The sequence below is a fragment of the Xylocopa sonorina genome, chromosome 5 (assembly GCF_050948175.1).
Source record: "Xylocopa sonorina isolate GNS202 chromosome 5, iyXylSono1_principal, whole genome shotgun sequence".
Taxonomy (NCBI): domain Eukaryota; kingdom Metazoa; phylum Arthropoda; class Insecta; order Hymenoptera; family Apidae; genus Xylocopa; species Xylocopa sonorina.
Genome location: NC_135197.1, coordinates 13913135 through 13934636, shown reverse-complemented (window position 1 = coordinate 13934636; position 21502 = coordinate 13913135). Strand labels below are relative to the sequence as shown.

General features: G+C 50.1%; 1 protein-coding gene across 1 annotated transcript in view; it reads right to left on the bottom strand.

Annotated features, from left to right (window-relative positions):
- The window catches only part of Cmpy (crimpy), a 50864-nt gene continuing 29362 nt past the window's right edge, over positions 1-21502 (bottom strand). Inside the window, exons 6-10 of the mRNA XM_076894813.1 lie at positions 1479-1829; positions 1054-1412; positions 643-969; positions 383-583; positions 1-300 (exon numbers count right to left, since the gene is read on the bottom strand). Of these exons, the coding sequence (XP_076750928.1) occupies positions 37-300; positions 383-583; positions 643-969; positions 1054-1412; positions 1479-1829 (1502 nt within the window). The 3' untranslated portion in view covers positions 1-36. The remainder of the gene's footprint in view (positions 301-382; positions 584-642; positions 970-1053; positions 1413-1478; positions 1830-21502) is intronic.

The window sequence follows — 21502 nt, the reverse complement described above, 5'->3', positions numbered from 1 at the left end:
TTTCGCTCTCAGGGGGATACACAGTCTTTCGTTCTTTTACAAGGGTACGATCTTCTCGTTTCGATGAAGGTGCACGGGCGTGTCGTACGCCGGCACGCATTTGTAGTATTGCGAGGAAGAGTATGGATAGTAGGAGGCCTCGGATGGCGAGAGGCGAGCGCGGAACCTCCCGCGAACGATGTGGACGATCAGCGCCAGACAGATCAGCACGAGTATCGCGATCAAGGTGATGGGTACCGTGCCCCAGCCTTTGCCTCTTCCCTGTTGTTGCTGCCCGCTCGGCCCGCTTCCCTTTGCCGGCTGAAACCGAATAAGTTTAGAAGAAAACGCCAACGTCGACGACGGAGGATAAAAAGACGAAGAAGAAGAAGAGAGGACTCACCGCGATCGGACATACGGGACAACAGGTTCCCGGGTTCGGTGGCAACGGGTCGCTGCAAGCCACCGAGCAAACGGTCTCTCTGCAGCTGAGCTTCCCACCGGGTTCGCAAGTGCACGAGGTGCACGCGTTCGGATGCCAACTCGCTCCTTCCGGGTACGTCCCGTTCAAACGATCCGTGCAGGAACCACGACACCGACATATCTACGAGCGTCCAGGATGGTAAATTTCTATCGAGCGGAAATTGAACCGAAGATACTCACCGGGCAGCCGCGTTTGCTCGTCTTGTACCCGACGTCGCATCGCTTTCTGCACCCGATCAGAGGCGGACAGCTCGAATCCGATGGTTTGCATTCGCAAAACGTGCAATCGTTCTCGTCCATGACCAGTCCTCGCTCGCAGTGCAAATCGCACCTCACCTCGGGGCAAATCTTTTTCCCCGCGGTCTCGTTCACGGATTGCCGCGAGGTATCCGGGGTCGGGCAGACGCACACCGAGCAACCGTTCCCATCCTTTGCGAGTTTGCAGTCCAACTGCGAGCAGTTGATCGGTTCCGTCGGGCAGATCGCGTCATCCTCGTCTTTTCCTTTCTGAAAGTCGGAACGAGCGAGTGTCGGAGCTATATATCGAACGATAGACCGGAGCACGACAGATCGAGGAGAGATCGAACATACCTCGACGGGGTTGGCGCAACTGCAGATCGGGCAATTATCGTGGTCCTTGTCGTAACCGTGTTCGCAGATCAGCTGGCAGTGGTCGGACACGGGCGGGCAAGGTGGTTCGGGTTCGAGGAGCGTCGCGTTCGAAAGCGGCGGACAGTGAGGGCAACACTCGCCCGGGCTCGGTGGTAACGCGTTCTCGCAGGGTTTGCACATCGGTTCCTGACAGGATACCGCTCCGTTCTCCTGGCAGACGCAGTTCACGCAGTCCGATTGCCGCCATCGCTCGCCCAACTTCCTCCCCTTGCCTTCGTAGATGCAGTACTTTCCCGACTTGGCCACCTCTGCGGTCTCTTTCACCAACAGGACGGACTCTGCGGAGGCGATCGATCGAGTGGTATAAATATTATATCAGACGTATCGAATAGATCGGTACGCACCTGCGGGCCTACACTCGTAGAGAGGACAACAGCTACCGGGTGTCTCGGGATCGAGAGCGGCTCTGACTTGTACGGGGCGATATCCAGGATGGCAGCTGGCCGGTGGGCAGGGCGCGCACTCGCACTTTCCGTCCTCGGTCAAGACGCTGTTCTCCGGACACGGCTCGGAGGAAATCGGGAGGCAATCGTAACGGACGCAACAGCTGCCGGGAGTATCGGGATCCGGTGGTTTCAACTGGACCGGACGTTCACCCGGTGGACATTCGACCGGTGGGCAAACGGCCGCGCATTTGCACTCTCCGTTCTCCTCTCGGACGCTGTCATCCGGACACTCGACGGGCCGCGAGTCACCTGCGAACAGATACCGGGTAAGAAGAAAACTCTTGTAACGCCCTGTTCGCACCATAATTCGATTCGCTTTTTCAGCGAAAATACGCATCCAATCCGGTGAACGCGATTCGGAGAGGGAAGAAAAAATGAAATCATTAGCCCGATTGAAATCGAATACACGTATGAAACGAACCTGACGACTGCCGAGCGGAGGGATCCGCTCTGTCTCCGAATAGTGGAAATTGCGCGAAATGGGATTTCCATTTGACTCGTGTTTCGCGAAACAAACCCCCGTCGACGGGACGGGTATTTCATTCGAGATGGTTCGTTAATTGACTAAATCATCGAACACTTGCCGCGTTTTCTAATCAGCGCGAAGCGAAACGAAGCGAAGCGAAGCGAAGCGGTCTGAATGAACTCATCAAGCGAGAGAAATAAATCAGCGCTAAAATCGGAGGGAAAACCGTAAAAACTGTTTCTTTTAGATTCGAATCTCCGTATATAGGCATCGTATATAGGTGTTCGCGATCGATAAATCGAAGGACAACCTCTTTAGTCAGAGAGGAGGGTCGTAAGGTGGGCGCAATTACGCGTACGTATGAAGATGTTCCAGAAGCGCGGTAAGTAGAAACCGGGTGGTGTTTGCATCGTCGCGTCAGCTGCTCCGCAGACATCGTTATAATGGGACGCGTCAGGTTGCCTTTACGTCCACCTCCGCCAGGACGAACAACGAACCCGTTTCGCGTCTCGACTCTATTACGAATTTCCTCTGTTACACCCGCGGATTCGCGTGTATGCCGTGTAAAGAATGAATTTAGATTTTCATCGTTTCCTGCAAATAAAATCGAATAACATTCGATTTCGAATCCAATTTTCCTGCAGCAATAAACGGTGAAATTGAAGAAACTTTTGGAAAGGTATAAACACAACGGCTCGCCTTCCGCCTCTGTTTGTTTGCCTTGGAAACGAGCGGGATATTAATGCGCGCTTAATTAACCTTTCCCATTGGGTAGAAATGAATTTCGCTGACAAATTGAAACGACGTTTATAATTACGCCCGGACTCATTAGCAGCTTGTCCTCGTCTTTGCCTCGAGTTTATCGACCGGCTACTTTTCCCCGTCTTTCGACGTTGGATCGTGCGTTAATTCCAGATATTTTTTCTCTCGTTCGAAATATAGGGCGATGATAACTTGGGGCTAATTTCGCGATAACGCTACCGCGGGATGGGATTCCTATCGATCCGATAGTTTAATTACGCCACCAAAAGGATTCGGCAATGTCCCAAGATTTGGCTAATATTTGACGAGTAAAATTGGAAACGAACGAGATCGAGAGGGAGGAGGAGCGGCGGAACGTGCTCCGGCTTCGGAACGGAGAAGAACGTACGTTAGGTACGCGGTCGATGAAAATTTCCTTGCTTAATTTAGCAGATGGAGGCAACGGGATCTCGAAAAAGAAAAAAAAAGAAGCGTGCGTCGTTCGACGTGAAATCGTCGAATCGTCGAATCGTCGGGACGATTAACTGAAAGGGACGAACCGTGGAACCGAGGGAAGAAACGAATGCCACCGGGGAAATCATGTTGCGTCGCACACGTTTTAACTTATCCCGAGGATCCTCGAGGTTCCATCGAGGTGTACGTGGAAGAGGCCCTTGGTGACCGAAACGGTTAACGTGCTTGTCGAGATTCGCGAGACGAAGCAAATCGTTGTCTCGCCTCCGACGAAAATTAACGTTGCTCCGCCGACGGTAATTCCCATAAATTACAATGGTATCGAAACGATTTAAGCTGCTGGCCGCGTTGAATAAAGAAACATCGTACAGTGACGAGAATAAATCTTCTCGATCGCGAATCGTATCCGAAAATTGGCAGAGAACGCGTATAATCGAATCGGCAATGTCCCGTGTACCGTGCGCCCCCGACTCGATCAATTAAAATAACAATATGCTCAATGGACCGTTTTGCATATAAATTAAAGGGGACATCGTTCGGGTGTATCGGCAGTTTTCGGGGTTACAATCGGCCAGCCCTCGGCCATTGCTCGCCGCGTTGTCCACCCGATAAAATCCCCTCGTTTTCGAGACTGCTACGCCGCGTATGTACGTATTCGAGTACACAGAATCCGAGCCGAACGAGTTGGACGCGTCGCGACGGCTCGAACGATCGGTAACGAGTGGGGAAACAAAAAGAAAAAAAAAAGAAAAAAAAGAAAAAAGAAACAGAAGAAAATAAAGGAAGAAATACGGGTGCGCGTTTTTAGCGCGGCTTAATGCCAGCGTTCCCTTCCCCCGATTCTATTCCCGTGAAATTTACAACGGGCATTCATATTTTCTATCGACGTTTATCACCGCGTCGGATCGATTCAACGGCACCGCGTGGCCCTAGAAAGAGGGGGCGAAGCAAATTTCACGTTTCTCGCGTCCTTACGGCCAATTCCGTTCGCAACCGCGTTTTCGATACATTTAATGATCGATCGAATCTCGCGAATAGCGCGGCGAAAGATCGCGAGCTCCCGGTGGAACCGCGGTCTCGCGTGGTCAAGATGAAAACGGTTTCGCGGTATCAAACTGCCGGTATTTTTCAAGCCGTGTGGAGCATACATTGCCGTAGAGGGATGGGCCCATTCCGGAAGATTGACTGCCGTTGCAGTTCCTTTCTCTCCGCCAACCATTCCGGTGTTACCGCGACCGATTCCCCTTTACCCTACTTCCTCTGATCGAACGACCGCGAACGGAAACATCTTCCATTTACTACCTGTCGAATGTACGATGCGTCATGTTTTCTTCCATTTTTTTTTTTTTTTTTTTTTTTTTTCGAACTTTGATGGAAGACTCGATCGGTCCAAAAATCGACACGGCGGCGTTATTAAAAAGTTCCCCCACCGTTGCTCCATTTCGGTTCGCAAAAACCAAAAGCAGCTATCCCGGCTATTTCGTGGAAATTGGGTCGACGAAGATTAGAAAAGTAGCCCGAGGCATAGAACGGCGAACGGTGAATGAGGAGAAAGTGACGCGCGTGACGAACGAGTGCGAGGAAAATTAGCGAGCGTATGGGATCGATGTGCACGTATACCCGGTAGAAAAACCGTATCGCGGGAATCCCGACGGACCCGCGGCAACTCGCCGAGAATCAATCTGCTCCGATTCGCTTCTCACGCTTTTCTCTCTTTTCCCTACCTTCGAAATCATCCGATTTATCCGATTCTCGTTCCGCGATGCTTCTTTTTACGGACGCCGTCTCGTACACACAGTTTAATTGAGAAAATTCGTTGCGTTTATTACAGTTTCGACCGGTCGTCGTCGGATGTGAATTCAGCTTTCGAATCTGGCGTTCAGCCAGATTCTCGCTCCGAATCGGTCTCCCCGTTTCGTTCGCCGTCTCGTCTGCCGCCTTGCCTCGTTTATCGGTAGATTCGACAAGATCAAACCGAGATATCGAATCCCGTCCCTCTTTATTTTATTATTTCCAATAAAATTAAATATTTGCTCGACTCTTTATCTTTTTTTGCCGGGCGACGAACAACAGCAGCGGAACGCCAGCAGAGAAACTCTGACGGCGGATGATTAAAAACGAAATTATCCTATAAAGCTGTTGGAGCTGTCAGGCTGGCTGTTGAACGCGAAATTAGAAGGTAAAGACGCCTCGACTCGTAATTTTCCCCCGGGTGGAGATAGGATATCGGAGCTAGCCGGTTCCCCGGAGGGCTTGTTACATTAACGTAAGTTTCCGAGAAATTTCGAGAGGCGAGCAAGTTTGTCCGTATAACAACGCGTCGATTTAACGTAACGAGCGTTTGCGGTGAATCGAGCCGAGGCGGTGTCGATTAATCGACGAGCAGTTCGCGAAACTTGATTCTTTACCCTCTCATCTCCATCTCGGGTGGCTACGCGTCGCTTCGCGTCGCTACGCGTCGATTTTCGGTTCTGGACTGGAAGGCTTCCGGCAACTGACCGGAACCGTGTTAAACCGATGGACTCATCACCTCGTGCTCTCTCTCTCTCTCTCTCTCTCACGACTACCAGACTTGAGATCTGACCGACCGAATATTGCTGCGAGCGATTTCAGAAATGTCATTAAGAGCCTACCGAGGCGTAGCCAATATCCGACGACTCCCCCCATTCCCTTCATTCTCTCCATTCCCCTCGTTTCTTCTTCGTCCTCTCCTTTCTAATCCGCGCATCCACCCCTTGCGTACGTATGTACCTGCATACGCGAACCGGATATTTTACGATTTCGCCAACAACGATTTTTTGGAGAAGACAGTTATCGATTCGATAAAAGCGTTGCTTTACAAGGTAAAAGCAGCGCGATGTAAACGGTGATGGGTTGCTTCGGGGCATACCGCTCTTATTCGAGAGTCGATGAATGTGCCAGCTTTTACGTCATTATTTACCTTTTTCCGTGGATTCCTCCTTTTACCGACACGAGAAAAAAAAGTGGAAAAATCACTACCGCGCGCATGCATATCCACAGGAATTTGCGATACATCCGAAAAGCAAACGCGGAACCGGGTTAAACGGTCCGCGCCTATGGACCAAGAATCCCGACGCACCGGTATCGATCTCTCTAATTTCTCTCTGTTAGTCCGTGCTCGACAAACGCCAAAGATCAATTACAGTTTGCTCGACGTGCCGTTGCATTCGCGTCGATGACAAACGCCTGACAACCGAGTTGGCCAAGACGAACTTGCTCCAAGAGCAGAAAAATTATTGAAACGCGTAACGAGACCGGCATCTGCTTAGTTATCAACTTATATAGGTATGGTTGTTGGCGTTTCGCCAACCGTCGTTACATAGAAATACATAGAAACCATGCTCTGTCGATCGAGTGTCCGAGGGAGGATTTAATTTTCAAGTTTTTCACTAATTAATCGCCGGAATCCAAGTCGAGAACTAATTACTCGATACTTTGGGAGGGGTAAGCCGGTGTAACGTAAGTTATCCCGTCGGGCAGCTCGAGTTTCGCCCCGAGCCACGCTAACTTTGATAAATTGCGGTTCGTTCGCATCGAGTTCGTTCAATGTCGCCTAAATTTTCAAAGTCTTGACGACCATCGCAAATATTCACCGAAGAACTGGTTAACTGTTTACGATAACGAAAGGTGGTATCGAAACGTGTAGGCGAAGAGAAGAGAAAGGGTTGTTTGCAGAAATTTCGCTGGTGATAGAATGCCTGTTACGTTGAAAAAGTGACGAAGGGCTACGTGAGCACGTACCAGTGATTTTACGAGCACCCGTTCGCACCTAGTCTCGCATCGGTTTAACGCACCTTGTAAAATCCTCCGAGAGCTTTACACTGCACCCGTTTGCACCCCCGGCCACGTTGCGCGACTTACGAGGTCCTCGAAATTGGCTTCGTTCCACCCTCATCGTCGATCGTTGCCAAATCGTGCGTTCGACTCGAAACTCGAGTGATTCGATAAGTGGAGGCGAGGATGGTTGATGCGAAAGGTGGAAAAAGTCCGTGGAAGACGAAACGTCTGGTTCGATCGGACTAACAGAGGAATTGGTTGACAGCAATTAACGCGTACTAATAAGCGTGTACTCTGCGGAAATTGCAAAGAGAGGGGCGCGGCGGGGGGTAAGGCGAGGAAAGACGAAGCTCGGTAATAAGCGAGGCAGGATGGTATATACCGTTGGTCCTTTCAGGCACAGCGAACCGTGCCGCGTAAACTCGGCTTTCGAACGAGGAACGTGTAAACGCGATGTTAAGGATGACGCGAATAATAACGCGTCTGGACGAGTATTCTATCTGGTTTCTATAAAACCGCGCGTTATTAATCCCGGGTATTAAGGTCGCGCCTAGTCCTGTGTGTAGGATTAATACCATCTCTATCGTTTTCAACGGTTCAAGGATTTTTCGGAGATATATATGTATATATATCCCGAGTTTAACTCCCGCTTTGAAAGCGCGCACGAGTCCGGGTAAAAGAGGAAGAAGAGTGGAACAATCGCGAGTCTCTCGCTCGGTCGCAGAAATCCGATCCTTTTCAGGTTAGTGCTTTTTCGACGGCTCGGAGCTGTGCTCGCGGGCCCGTGAAACAGACGTAATTAAAACGATGTAATTACCGAGGCGAAGGGGGTTGAAGTCTGCCGGGGTAGGTAGGTAGGTAGGTAGGTAGGTAGGTAGATAGGTAGGTAGGGTTGGCCAGGCCGTGTACCGTTGCTTGCGGTCTTTTAACCCGTTAAGCGGAGCTACGTTTTCAACGGACTCGCGACCGATGAAATTATCGCTCCATCCCGGGCCCTTCCTCTTCTTCCTTTCATTCTCTAACGCGTTACTTCCTTCCGCGCAATCTCACCGCTAGTCGCTCGAGAGGAAGGAGAACGTTCTCCTAAAATACGCGAATTCGGAATCTCGCGACTCGATCTTGACGTATTCGCGAAACCTAGGGAAAGGCAAACGCGTCGGCGTTCGCCTATTGTAACACGTACGTGTAAATTGTCGAGGTCTGCGAGAGTTCCTGGCTTGATAAAATATTTGATCAACGGGATTTCCTTCGACGGCGTCGGCGTCGGCGTCGGCGTTGAACGTTCGACGCGGTGGTTTTGGAAAGTGGTGCTCGAGGATCGGAAAATCTTAACACGCAAAATTGTTGGGAGTTTTTCAGGGTGTAGGAACGGAGTTTCGCAGGTAGATACGGGAGGGAAGAAGGAAAGCCGTTCGTTTCGGTGGGTAAATATTTACTCGGTGACGTTTCGCGAGTACTCGGCTGGTTGTTGGTCCATCCATCACGGTATGCACCGCGGCGGCGCTCGTTCGCTTACTAGTCTCGCGCGTGGAATGTCAGTTAGTTGGCACAATGATAAACGCGCGCTCCGACTCTGCGCGCGAATAATTCCGTGATATCGCTGAAAGATGAGACGATAACGGGTTTCGAGATGCCTGCTAACAGAATTTTTTTACGAAAATAGACCGTTGGCAAACTTTGTTATCGTTACGGCGATAAATGCAGGTGCTCGGAACGTGACGCGGCGTAATATGCCGCGGCGCACCGTTCAGAGCCACGGTCATTCGAAAATAGCCGGTGTTACCTAGTCGTCGTTACCACTGCGAGAACCCGTTCCGTTTCGCGGTCGTAACGCGTCGATCTATCTATCTCTGGGTCTAGTCTTCTCTAGGAATTCTATTCGGACGACGTGCCACGAATAAATCTCGATCCTGTTTTTCGGCCCAGCTGACCGAGCAGCTGTATGACGCCAGCCTCCCCGCACCCCCGATGCTTTAATTAAACGATTCCTCCGTCGATTCTGCGTTCGACCGTTCGGGATGACCTGTCGTGCGGAAAACGCGAAACTCGTGTCTCGTTGCGCCGATTATCCGTTCCCTTCTCTTCTCTTCCGTTCCGTTCCGTTCCGCTTCGTTCCAGTTCGCAGGGACGATTCGAAAAAGGCGAGCCCGTTAAACCGACGAACCGGATTAAGTAATTACACGAGTATGGAAAGCGTCGATACTCGGAACAATGGATTACGATAAGCAGAATAAATGGAGGAACAGAGGTAGAATAAACGTGGCTGGTCGGGATGGTCGTAGGCAGGCGTAGCGTATACGAAGTTACTTCGAACGGGCGGAATAATTAGAGCCGTTGTAATGTAACAGAGGGCTGGAGAACTGTCGCGCGACATGGTCAAAGTTATGGGACACGGCAGACGTACGCAACGCACCGGGCTCGAGCCGAATTCAGACCGGAAAAGCCAGAAACAGATGCGGAGTTGCGCATTTCAAGGTTCGTTGTTCGTTTTCCCTTCCGCAAAGGTCTTTCTCGTTTCTATTTCCGGTGGGCTTTTCCTGGCGCGGCGTGGCGCGGCGTGGCGCGGCGTAGCGCGGCGTGACGCGACGCATCGCGATGTTTCATTAATTCAGGTACAAAGGGAACGCGCGTCCGCGACCGCATACGTTGCGGTATCTATTATCGTTAGAACTTCCCCGTCATTTCCACTGATTAACCTCGTTACATTGGTAAACCGTTCTCTTTCCGGAGTGCGCGCGGCTATTACGCGTGGCCGAATCCACGTAAACCTCCTTTCAGCTTACCAGAAACGACGGAGAAGAGGAAGGATTACGGTTACCAATAATGGATAGCGTTTAGCGAGCAGGTTGAACCGCGAGGTTAAAGAAGGTCGTAAATTAATGATCGTCGGAGAACAAGCCCGACAGGGACCACTTGAACGAAACACGAAACAACGATTCTTTATTGCGTGCCCCGTTGAACCTTGGTTAGCAGGGTAGACGAAAACGTTTGGAATCGGTGCGTAGGTACGCGCGGGTAGTGCCTCGACTCAGCTGTCCGTTCGAAACGGGCACGAGATTTATCGAAAGCTACGCGGAGTGGAAAATGATGCCGGTGTGGCGTATTTTATCGGGATTTTTGCTTCGCCCCCAGAGGTCCTGGCTACAATGATTTAAGGTGGAGTTGCACAACCGATTCCGCTCGATTGCCGTATTAATCTTTCGGTCGCGACGCGAAAGCTTGTCGAAAGCGGATTCTCGGAGGAAGCGGTGGAATGGGAGAAGCCGTTCGCGGAGCGCGCGTCACTATTTTTCGCAGTCAGCTGTGCAAAGACTGACTGACATCACCGCGTGCCAGGCCGGTGATTCACTGACAGAAGAAAGCACTCGAGTCGATAGTACCGGGAAATGGACTAAAGTAGCCGTTTATCGGTAACCGAGATAATCGTGCGGGAGAACGGCGCGTCGCGCTGACAAAGGCCCGTCTCTCTATTACTGTTTGCGGAAGGCATCGTCGATAGGTCGCGTACACGTGGCGCTTGTGCTCGCGCGAGCGTAGATGCAAAATTTCGTTATCGCCGTGGCACTTTCCTCGACAATGAAACGCGACGGTTCGATCCTTTTCAGTTGCAACGGCGCTGATGAAACATTCAGTCGACGCGAACGCAGGAAAAACGTTCGTTAGCAACCAAGAGATCCTCGTTTGTTTTACAACACTGCCCGGCTCAGAGCGGAATACGCGCCAGCGTATCTCCATCGCTTCTTTATTCTTCGGCTGTTTCTTCTTCCGGTATTTTATTCAGCGTTCGCTGAAGGCACGCGAACGGATCGATCGAGCCGAGGCTCGAACGTCGAACGGGGAAAAAGGTAAACGCGATTACGGGGGGCGGTAAGTTTCGATTATCACGCAGCCGCGTACCATTCGTCGAGGTAACGAGCCGAACAACGAGGATGTAACCGCGGTTCGTCTCGTTGGTGTAATCACGAATGGGAGTCACGAATCGACAAAGTATCGTTAATGAACGAGACACGCATGGTGTTTGTAGGTAGGTGCGGCGCGCGGGTAGAGGAGTGGTAGAGTAGCAACCAGGAGGCGGTATCGTACGCAGTGACGCAGAGACGAAAATACGCGGGTTGAATTCGTCCATTGATTCGCAGCGAGAGCACCCTTCTCGCGCGTTGCTTACGACACACGCACCGTACGCGCGTACGTACGCCAACTACACGGCGTTCATTCATCGACTTTGCTTCGGTCACGTGCTCCCCGTCGTCCTTGTTCGATACGCCGCGACACGCGATGCGCAACAAAACGCGATAATAACCAGGGTGCGCGTAATTAGTCGGGAGATCGAGCGGAGAACGCGAAAGAGAAGGAGAAGGAGAAGACGCACTAGAGTAGAGCCGAGGAGGAATGGAATGGAATGGAATGGCAGGGGCATCTGGATCGAGTGGTTCTAACCAGACGATAACCACGCGATATTTCAGTCGCGCGGCCTAATACGTGTAATTATTACTGGTCTTCGGTCGTTACGTGCGATTTAACCGCGGCCACTTTAACCAGTCCGCTCGCGTCACCGGCCTTCGAGTGGAATTACTTTTTTAGCCGCGACTCGACGATCCTGCTGCTGCTGCTGCTGCTGCTGCTGTTGCGTCATCTCGCGTCGGTACCAGAGACGTGGTTCGCTTCGGAACTTTTCTCCTTCCCGCGACGCCGTTTACTTAACTCTTTCTCGCGAGTTTACCCGCAAACGAGGAGGATACCGCCGCGCGGATCGATGCGACCAGACGGAAGAAAAATTTCTTCCCATCGAATCGTTTGCGGACGAAACAATTTTACCGTTTGCGAGACGCGCGACGATCGCGTCCGGAACAAATAAGTCGAGAGGGAAAAAGGAATTGCAACGGTTGCGTAACGGGAAAGGAATCCGTGGCATACGGTGTCTCGCAGCCACGCTGACAAATTGCGACTCGAATTCCTTCCGTTTCACCGGCGAACTCTTCCTCTAGCCGTCGCGCGATTAAATATCGATGCGCGGACTCGGCAGCAGCAAAGATTTTGTGGAAAGTCTCTGTCTCGCGTTCAACGGGGAAGGGAAATTAATTTGATAAAATAAAACGTACCTTCTCCCAGCAGGTTCGCCGCGAAATGAAGCCACGAATGTGTTATATATCTACTACTCGGTGGCGTTTTGCGATTAAGTGGTTTCCACGCGACAAAGGCTGTACGGAGAACGCGCATCCGTTCGACTATGAAACATCCCGAGGCAGACCGTTCACCGAATGCTCTCTTGGAACGGAACGAATCACAGCAACCGCCGTCTTGAAAAATTCTTCTCGATAAACTGGTTGCTTTCGAGTCGAGGAAGCCCTCGTTATCGAGAGTCCGGAGGAATTTCTGAGCGGTCGTTACGACGCGAAGATGAACGATCGATAATCGATTAGCTGTCCGAAGTAGCTAACCGAAACGGTAACAGTTTCGAGAGGGTGGAAGAAGGGATCGGTAAATCGAATTCTTCGCGGAGCGGCGAAAGAAGTAGCAGCGTCTTGTTCGAAAGGCTAAGAGCTGTTTCTCTCCGCGGAACTTTGTTTCGTGGTTTTCGACGGGAGGATGAGAGTAGTTTCCGTGGTATCGGTTTTAAAGGGGCTAACCGGACCAGCGAGAACTCGGACTCGTTAAAGCGGGAGCGAGAACGGTGTCTTTTTCCAAAGATTTTCGTTCGACTCTGGATATTAATTTGAAAAGCTCGAAGCAGAAACGGTGAAATAAGCAAACGGCGGAGGTAGACGTAAAAATAGTAGTAGTATGCGCGGTTTTAACGAGCACCAGAAATAATTGGCGTCTGGGATGACGCGGGCGAAATATTTGAAGAATGATACGAGCATTGCTCGCGGCGCACCCCGGTTTAATAATAGACGCGTAACAGTTTCTCTGGAGTCGGTGCCGCGCGGTCGTGGCGAATCTTTTCTCCCTTAACGAGAAATCGATCGATCGCTCCTTCTATCCTCGGGTGAAACACGTTTAACGGGAAATTACCGCGCATTACCGAGCCTCGTTCCCCAACGTTTCGCGGTACATGCCATGTACGATGCTCGTCAAGGTTGGAAAAATCGAGGCGAGCGAGAATAATTGGCACGCTCGCTGACGTAGCGGCCTGATCGCGAGAAAGGATGAGAAGGGAAGCGGATGAGAAGGATACGTACGCGTGTTTTGCTTCGCGTCTATTTTTGTCTGGTATGCTCGCGTAACCATCCGTTTTAATCTCGTGGCCACTAATAGACGTAGCTTGTGTACGAGTACGCTAAAACCACGGGGACTCGATCAGCTGAGCCACGCTTTAGTTTATCCCGTAGCTGTTTTCATTTTTCTTTCCCTCGCGCTTCCATTCGACGCCATTACTCCTCTCTACGACCCACGTATATCGTACTTGCGCGTGATATACCTAGGTATAATTTAGTAAGGGGATGAAAACGATACACGACGACTCGCGGTTATATCAGTCTGCCGCGGAATTACTTCCGGATTAACTCGACGCGTTCTCCGGATAACGCGTGCAAACGGAAAACGGCCCAAGAACCCGACCGTCTGCTCCCTCGAATGAGAATCAAATCGAATAACGGCCAAACGATGAAATAAGAGCGAACCGGATCTACGAAACGGTTTTAAAGGATTACTCGTTTTCGGCCGGAAAAATGTCACGACGAGTTCGCTGCCGGCTTCTACGATTGATGACGGATCACGATCCCTTCGCGCACTGTAAAAAGCGTCGAGCGTCGGTTTTTTTTCTCGGAACCGTCAAAGGCTTTACACGGTTGGACGAGAAGACGAGCCTCGACAAGACCGTAATGGAAATCATGCTCCGTTTACTGTTTCCGCTTTAGCCAGCCTGCCTGCCGCTCTCACAAGTGTAATTAGGGAAATTGTGCCCGAAGTAATTGCGAGCAAGTACTAAGAAGAACTTGCAAAACTCTGACGTCCGACAGCTCTCGGACCGGATAAGCTCGGCTTCCATACTTCATCATCTTTTTATCGTTTTTTCCCGCGTTGTTCGGTTTCGCTCGAAGGAGTCGCCGATGGGACGTAATTTAGCTTCGTTAGGAAACGTAAAGGGGTCGTGTAACGCGAGCGAATGTTCTGGTAATCTCTGAAAATTCTGGTAATCTTATTAGATTTTGGGTGAAAAGGAACGATCGACGCGAGACACCCACGCCGCGCGGTTCTTGGAGAAAAGCGTCGAGAAAGATTCCGAGCGTGGAGACTGGTGTTCCCGGTAAACACCGGGGTTAAGTAGGTTTAATTTTCCCTCGGCCAGCTACCGCATACTTGGTGAAACGAACCGAGCGATAAGATTGACCTCTTTAGAAAGCGCGAACCTTTCCGCGGCTATCTGATGTTTCACGCGCGACATCGCGCTCGTTAGCGGGTCGTTACCAATTAAGAGTAATCGTGTTTACGTATTTGAGAGCGCGGCAACGTTCTCACCTGCCTCTCCGTTCGTCCTTCGGCTACGTCCAAGTCGCGTGCAGGTAGAATGACGTCAGGCGGCTGCAAGCAAACCGGTTGTCGGTCGAACGAAAACCGCTAGCCGCGACCTCGGCTCGCTGCGAAACGTACCGAGCGCGATCTTTCTTCCATTAGTCGATTCCCCGTAATACCAACCATGGAAATTCTCTCTACGAATCTAATTTCTACGCGAAACTACGATACCTGCCAAGCCTGCGCGAAACCTATTGGATTTTCGAGCATCGCGGCCTCGCAGCACGTACCGAGCATTAATCTTTGCCCGCTGTTTATCCGTCTTCTCTTTAATTTCCTCTTTTTGACGCGGCCATTTCCTTGCCGCCCGTACGTTTGTTCTGCCGACGAGATGTTATCGCTCGGGAAACACTCGGGGAAAGAGCGAATCGCGAAGGAAAAAGGCAGTCGATTGATCGTAATCGATCGGCTCGTTACGTGGTTCGCCTCCGCTGGGTTGCGTGAACTCGCGTCGCGCCGCGTCGCGCCGCGTCCGTCCGATCCACCTTGGACCATCGGGGGAAGTTATGCGAAAAGTTGAGACGAAAAAGTTAAGCAGAGAGCTCGCGGGAGACTAGTTCCGGTTCATGAAAGTCAAGTCGGTGGTCGTGGGTAAGTGCAACGGGACACAGGCCGAGCAGAAACACCGGAACGCGCGACGCGCTTGAATTGCTGATATCTTCCGAGGAACTAAACTTTCTGCCCCGTATCTATAATACAACGGTACTTCACCCTCCTCGGATAATTTCGAAAAGAGGAATTTCGATGCTGCTTTCCCTTCGTTCCCTCACCTGTGTGACCGAACGATTAAAAATGATGTTCCATGCAGGCGTGCATGCGATAATCCGCCCCGCTGAACCGAGCAAAAATCAATAGTCTCGTGACGCTCGCGTCGAACAATGCAGACTTCACTGGAACCTTATCTCGTTCACGTCCGATAAATCGTATTTCGCGATATACTTTGTTGGTGTGCGCCGTCCGACGGAGCATCGCGCCACGCCAGTGTCGTTATCACGCGAGACTATTTCTCGGCTCCGTCGCGTTACAGCCAACTTCGTAATCGATCTCGATAACGAAACGTCTAAACGTCGCGTCGCCTCGTCGAGTTAATTGAACGAAAAAAATCTGTCCAGCCGCTGCGCTGGCGCCAGTCGCCCCGATCTTCCGGTAAACCTTTTAACAACGATCGAATTGAGATTTATTCTCTTTTAATGAACGCGCCGTATCGGCAAAGTCCTTCGCGAACGACGACAGACGGACGCCTATTCCTATTCTTTTTCGATAAAATTCCTAAATTATTTTCGTCCCTATCGCGGTCGAGCGGTCGTTCTAATTTCAGAGGCAACGAGAATACAACGGTTCGCGAGGAAATAAACGAGAGGCGGACCCGAGAATGGTTATTCGATGCAAACGATTTATTTCCTTTCTCTTCCCGTTCTTTTTTCTTTTCTTCGTTCCGTTGGTCATTTAATCGACAGACTCGACAGCGCGTCGTGGCCGTGAAACGGTAACGCGAGAGAACCTTAGGTTGCTGCTGCGATGCATTCCACGCGAAGGATAATCGCATCATCGATCGACGATCGTTAACGTACACGATCGGTGGAAAAGCTCGTAGATTTTCATTGGTTATTTAATACGGTTACGCGCGACTCTGTCCCATCAACTTGGAAATTTATGTCGCGCACCGACCGGACGTTTCTAGGCTAACGCGTAACGCCGCTCGACTGTACGATGCGTCGCGCGACTCGATGAAAAAGCGCGATCAAATAAATTCGTGACGCGAGGAAAAAGGAGGAGTGCGCTCGGTTTGTTCGTACAAGAGAGGGGAATCCGCAATATCCCCGGGTAACAACGATATTCCATTCTTCCTCGATCCTAGTATCCTTCGACCGAGTTCTATCCGTACGCCGACAAAAGCTCGATCACGCGATAGACATTCCACGCGGAATGGATAATCGGGACTTGAACCTTCCAGCTAAAAACCTCCTAAAAACCGATCGATTGTCGCGTACGGTTCGCGCGGTACCGAATAATTAACTTTCTCGACTGGGCCAGCATCTATAAATGCGCGTAGGAGACGTACGTACATCGTTTCTCTCTGGTAAACGCGATCGATTCACCCGCGAGCGGTTACGTTAAGGATGATGAATGGCTGGGCTGGCCCACGGCCGCGATACCGTCTCTCTAGATTCTCCTCTGAGAATCAGGTGCGAAGGCTGCGGTTTATTATACGTGCTCAAGGATTCGCATTCAACACCCTTTTGTTTCGTTCTCCATTGTAAACGTACGAATCGGCTAACGAACAATTCCTTTTGTCGCTTCGACGATGCAAGAATCGATACGGTAAATCGAGCAAGAGAGGTTCTATCTGTTCAACGAAGCGAAGAAATAAACGTTGATACGAGCATTGAACGGTTCGCAGGATCCAGTTTATCGACGATTCGTTAATTAAACCGTGGTGGATGGAAAGAATTTCCCATAAAACGATCGTTTCCATAATAACCGGCATCGTTTACGAATCTATAGAGACGATTAATGAAAAAAATAACATCGTCGCGAATGTTCGTTTATATTAAATCTTCGTTTTATGCAGATCGGTCGTAAAAACCTTTTCATGGCGACGGTGCTATTTAAACGGGGGTTTTCGTTTGTTCCGAGCACTTTTGTGGAAGTTAAGGAAATAAACGTCCGTCGGAATGAACGACGATTACGAACGATCGAAAATAAGTAACTGGAATTCATGGAAAACGAACGGGTAACGGGTAACGGGTAACGGGTAACGGGGAATGGAAAAGAACGCGATCGATAGATACGGATAGACATGGAATGCATCGGCGGCGTTATCAGGAAATGTTCGCGTTTGGCGAGCGCATAGCGGATGGTTCCCTTTTCCAGCAACCTATCGCTATCGTATTCCCAGAAAGGAACGCGACACGACGCGACACGACACGATTTATTATCTAACGAGCTTCTGCTATTTCACTTTCGCTTTCGACAATCGTTGACGCGAGAGACCATTCGGTTAAAAAATTCCCTCTGAAATTAAGACACCGTGATTTATAGATATCATTACTAACGGCTGCGACTGCAGTTATTTAAAAGAGCGACGTTATAAATCGACTCCCTCTCTCTCTCTCTCTTTTACGTAGCATCGGCGTATCAGACACATCTTGAAACTTTTCGCATTTTCTTCCATAGTCTTTTATCTTCCGGCGCGGCGTTCCATCCGATTCGCGAAGTCTGTTTTTTTTTGCATACAGAATGCGAGTCTCTTCCGTTAAAAAGTTCCCGATCGGTCGACGATTACGGATAATCTGGGAGATATTTTCTATCGGAGCCGCGGCTAGAACGGATGGTCGAAGGCCCGATTTTCGCCCGGCGTTAGCCGACAAGTGCCTCGCGAGGCTGCAACGGTAGCAGCCCGCTAACAAGCAGGTCAGATTTAATGGCTTCGCCTGCCGTGGGATGTTTAAACGCGCATCAAATGGAAGATGGTCTCTCTACGGCATCTGTACGGTATCCGTAGGGAACAACGGTTCGGGAAATAATGAAGCGAAATTTTCGCTTTCGCGATACGGGACGTATGGAAAGAATTTGTAGCGCGGCGATCGATCGATCGATCGATCGATGATTCGAGTCACAGCCGAGCGATCCTTGCATAATACGGTGTACACTTACCTACATACGCTGGTGGATAACGATCACCGATTGAATTCCGATGCCTTTCGGTTGGTTCAACCAGATGACACGCCCTTTGCGTAATCGATCTCTCTCTCTCTCTTTCGACGAAGATAAGAGAAACAAATAAACGGCGAGAGAAATTGATTTTTGCGCGAAACCGATTGGTCTCCGGTGAATTTCGCGATGGCCGCGAGCGAGGAAGGAAGGAAGGAAGGAAACGAAGAACGAGTCCACGTCCCGCGACGACCTCGTTTTGCAACCCGGTGCAGAGAAACTCGCAGTCCCGCAACCGTTTATGACGTATCAAACGTAACGCGGGAACAAGCCGTCTCGTGGCGGAAACCTCGAACGAACGTGTACCACCTCCGACATCTTAAAGCCATTAAGATACCGAGTTTAACCAAGATTTGTTAGCATTGTGCAACTGCAAGACGCATTAATCCGATTCGCGGCAGTCCGTTAATTAACTTATCGTAGCTGACAAGGGGAGGCCCAACCCTCTCGCACGGTATACCTTTGCTTGCCGTGTAGCGTTCCGGTTGTTCCTCCGTTGTGTCGTTTCGCGCGATAGACGCGGCGAACAACCATGTTCCCTACCTACTTATATCTACACGTACATGCAACTCGGTACTCTCGTTAACGCCGCGCATACGCCTAACTAACAGCTGTTTCTCAGAATTTGTCAGAATTCAAAGTTCAGATAACGCGAAACTTCACGCGTTCCGGTGAAATATCTCGAAATTCCAAGATCGTTAGCACGCGTTACGATAAAAAGTTTGCCGCGCTCCTCTTCCGTAACTGGAATCGTTGCCCGGCAGAATCGAGAACTACAACTAACGATAAAAGTCCATCGTTCGTCGAAGCGGCGCCGATCCGACTCCAACTTTTCCCCTTACACGTTTTCCCCGTTACTTCTCGGGGACAGCAAACTTCCATAAGGCGACCCTTCGAAACGAACTCGCTTCGCGCTCTTTCCATTTTCTTTTCCCACCCCATCGATTCCCCTCTGCGCATACCTATACCCCGCTAAATTGATTTACGTCCCGATGCGACGCGATTCTTTTCTCTTTCTCGAGCAACTACGATCGTTCGTGTTTCGATGTTCGCTTCTATCCCTATCGGCGGTGCACACAGCTGGATAGAGTCGAATCCGAGTATTTACGGGAAAAAAGAGGATTAAACTGACGACCGTGTTCGATCGGTTCGAGCTGTTTATTCCAATTTCGTTTCCATCTCGCGCGCGTTGCCAGCTGAAGCGAAATCTGAGATCGGCTCGCGGGCATTATCAGCTTCTAGTTCCGAACGCAGCAGAACCCAATACCTCGCGAACAACCGACGCGACGCGACGAGTCGTTAAAAATATACATGACGTCGGATGTAAAAATATTCTTCAACTTCATATATTGGTAACGTTACGCATAAGTACATATGCATACACGTACGTAGACGTTTCGCTAAACGGTTGTTTTGGGTACAAATCACCGGTTCGTATCTACGAATCGAATCGAATCGAACGAACGTAGAAAACGCGATGTCAATTACGAAAGATCAGAGTCGACGGGATTAACTTGCCTGGTAACTGCATGCACCTCTGGGAAGGGACCAATCGATAAACGTTATCGGGAATTTCATTTATTAGTAGGCTGCTTCGCTTTAAAACGGATTGGCTAGATTTTTTGGAGTCGCGTAGGAACGCGTGATCGCAATACCGATTCGACGGAAAGAGAATACTTTTAGACGTAACACGTATGATAATACATAGGAGGAACCGTTCAGGCTGTATTACATATTCGGCTAGGAACGCGAAGAGACGGGACGGGATGGAACATTACGCTCTCGGATAATGGATCAACGTAAAAGGAAGGCTTGACATGGTATCCGAGGACGGAGACCGATCTTTAACCTTTTCGAGCGCGCAGCCTGTAGAAACGGAGTTGGAATGCGGCCTGCGCGGCGTTTCTCTTCCCTTTATAAATTTATACGCGAAACCGACTACGTTTACCGGCGAATTTAATTTCAAACGTTAATGAGAGCACAAACGTTTAACTCTTCCCGGTGAAGAAGAAGTAAGTTCCATCTTCCCGTTTACGTAGATACATACGTATCCGCTTTCACCTAATTTCGCTCGCCTCGCATCAAGGCTACTTCTCCGGCTCTCCGTGTTCGATTTACCTCGCAACCGAGAAAGTAAACGGCCTTAATAAATACAACGGCGAGTCGTTCGAGATCGCGAAATATTCCCGATTGACACAAGAGTAAAAATGTCGAGGAACTGAACTCACCGATAGCGTAACAGAGGATCAACAGCGCAGCTACTCGAGACGTTCTCATGGTGGATTTTCTTTATTCTCTTGCGACGAATACTCGCGCGACGGAAGTAGACCAAAGCGTTTCCCTCTCGTCACGTCATAACAGCTCGTCTCGTCGTGACCTTCTCTCGTTCGTTCCCTCTTTCAACGAACCGCCATTATATCTCGCCGACGCTGCCAGTAATTAGCACTCTTTCGAGCACTCGCTAAAAACGACCTTCTTCGACGCTAATAACTTTGTACGACCAGTTTTTCCTTCTCCTTTCTCTTCCTTTTCCTCTTCCACTTCCACTTCCTCTTCCTCTTCCTCTTCCTCTTCCTCGTTCTTCGCTTTTCATCCAGAGATATCGGAAATAGACACGTATACGCGCACAAACTGAACCGCGAACTGTCAAAATCTTCGAACCATCCGGTCTCTCTATACTTGTTCGACTATCGCGGAATTATCGTACCGTTCTGCTGGCCGAAACTTCATTGCCGCGGAAACCGTTTGCTCGAGTTTCGACGCAATTAAATGATTTCTGGCAAACTTTGCGGAAAACGGATTCGCTGTATCGCGATACGCGGCCGAGAGTTAGACGACGCGATATCGATCAAACTTTGTCACGAAAAAAATCACTCCATCTGGGTTACGCGTTCGTTGCGAGGGTAATTGAAAAAGCTTGATAGCCGATACGATGATTCGCTGCTCGCGACAGTTGCGTTCACCGATTTTTACATCCCTTGTATCCTCTTCGCCGGCATTTCCTCCGTTTTCCCCGATTTTCTCTCGAATTACCGTTCACCAATCTTGTCGCCTATATCAAATTTCGAGAACGATCGAGTAAATGCGATGGTAGACATTCTCCAAGTACGAGTTGATATTGCCGGTGCCATTCTCGCGATACACCCGACGCAATTAGATGGGTACTATTCGTTACTCCGATTTCCTACGGTTTACCTCCTTCGCGTTACGTCGATAC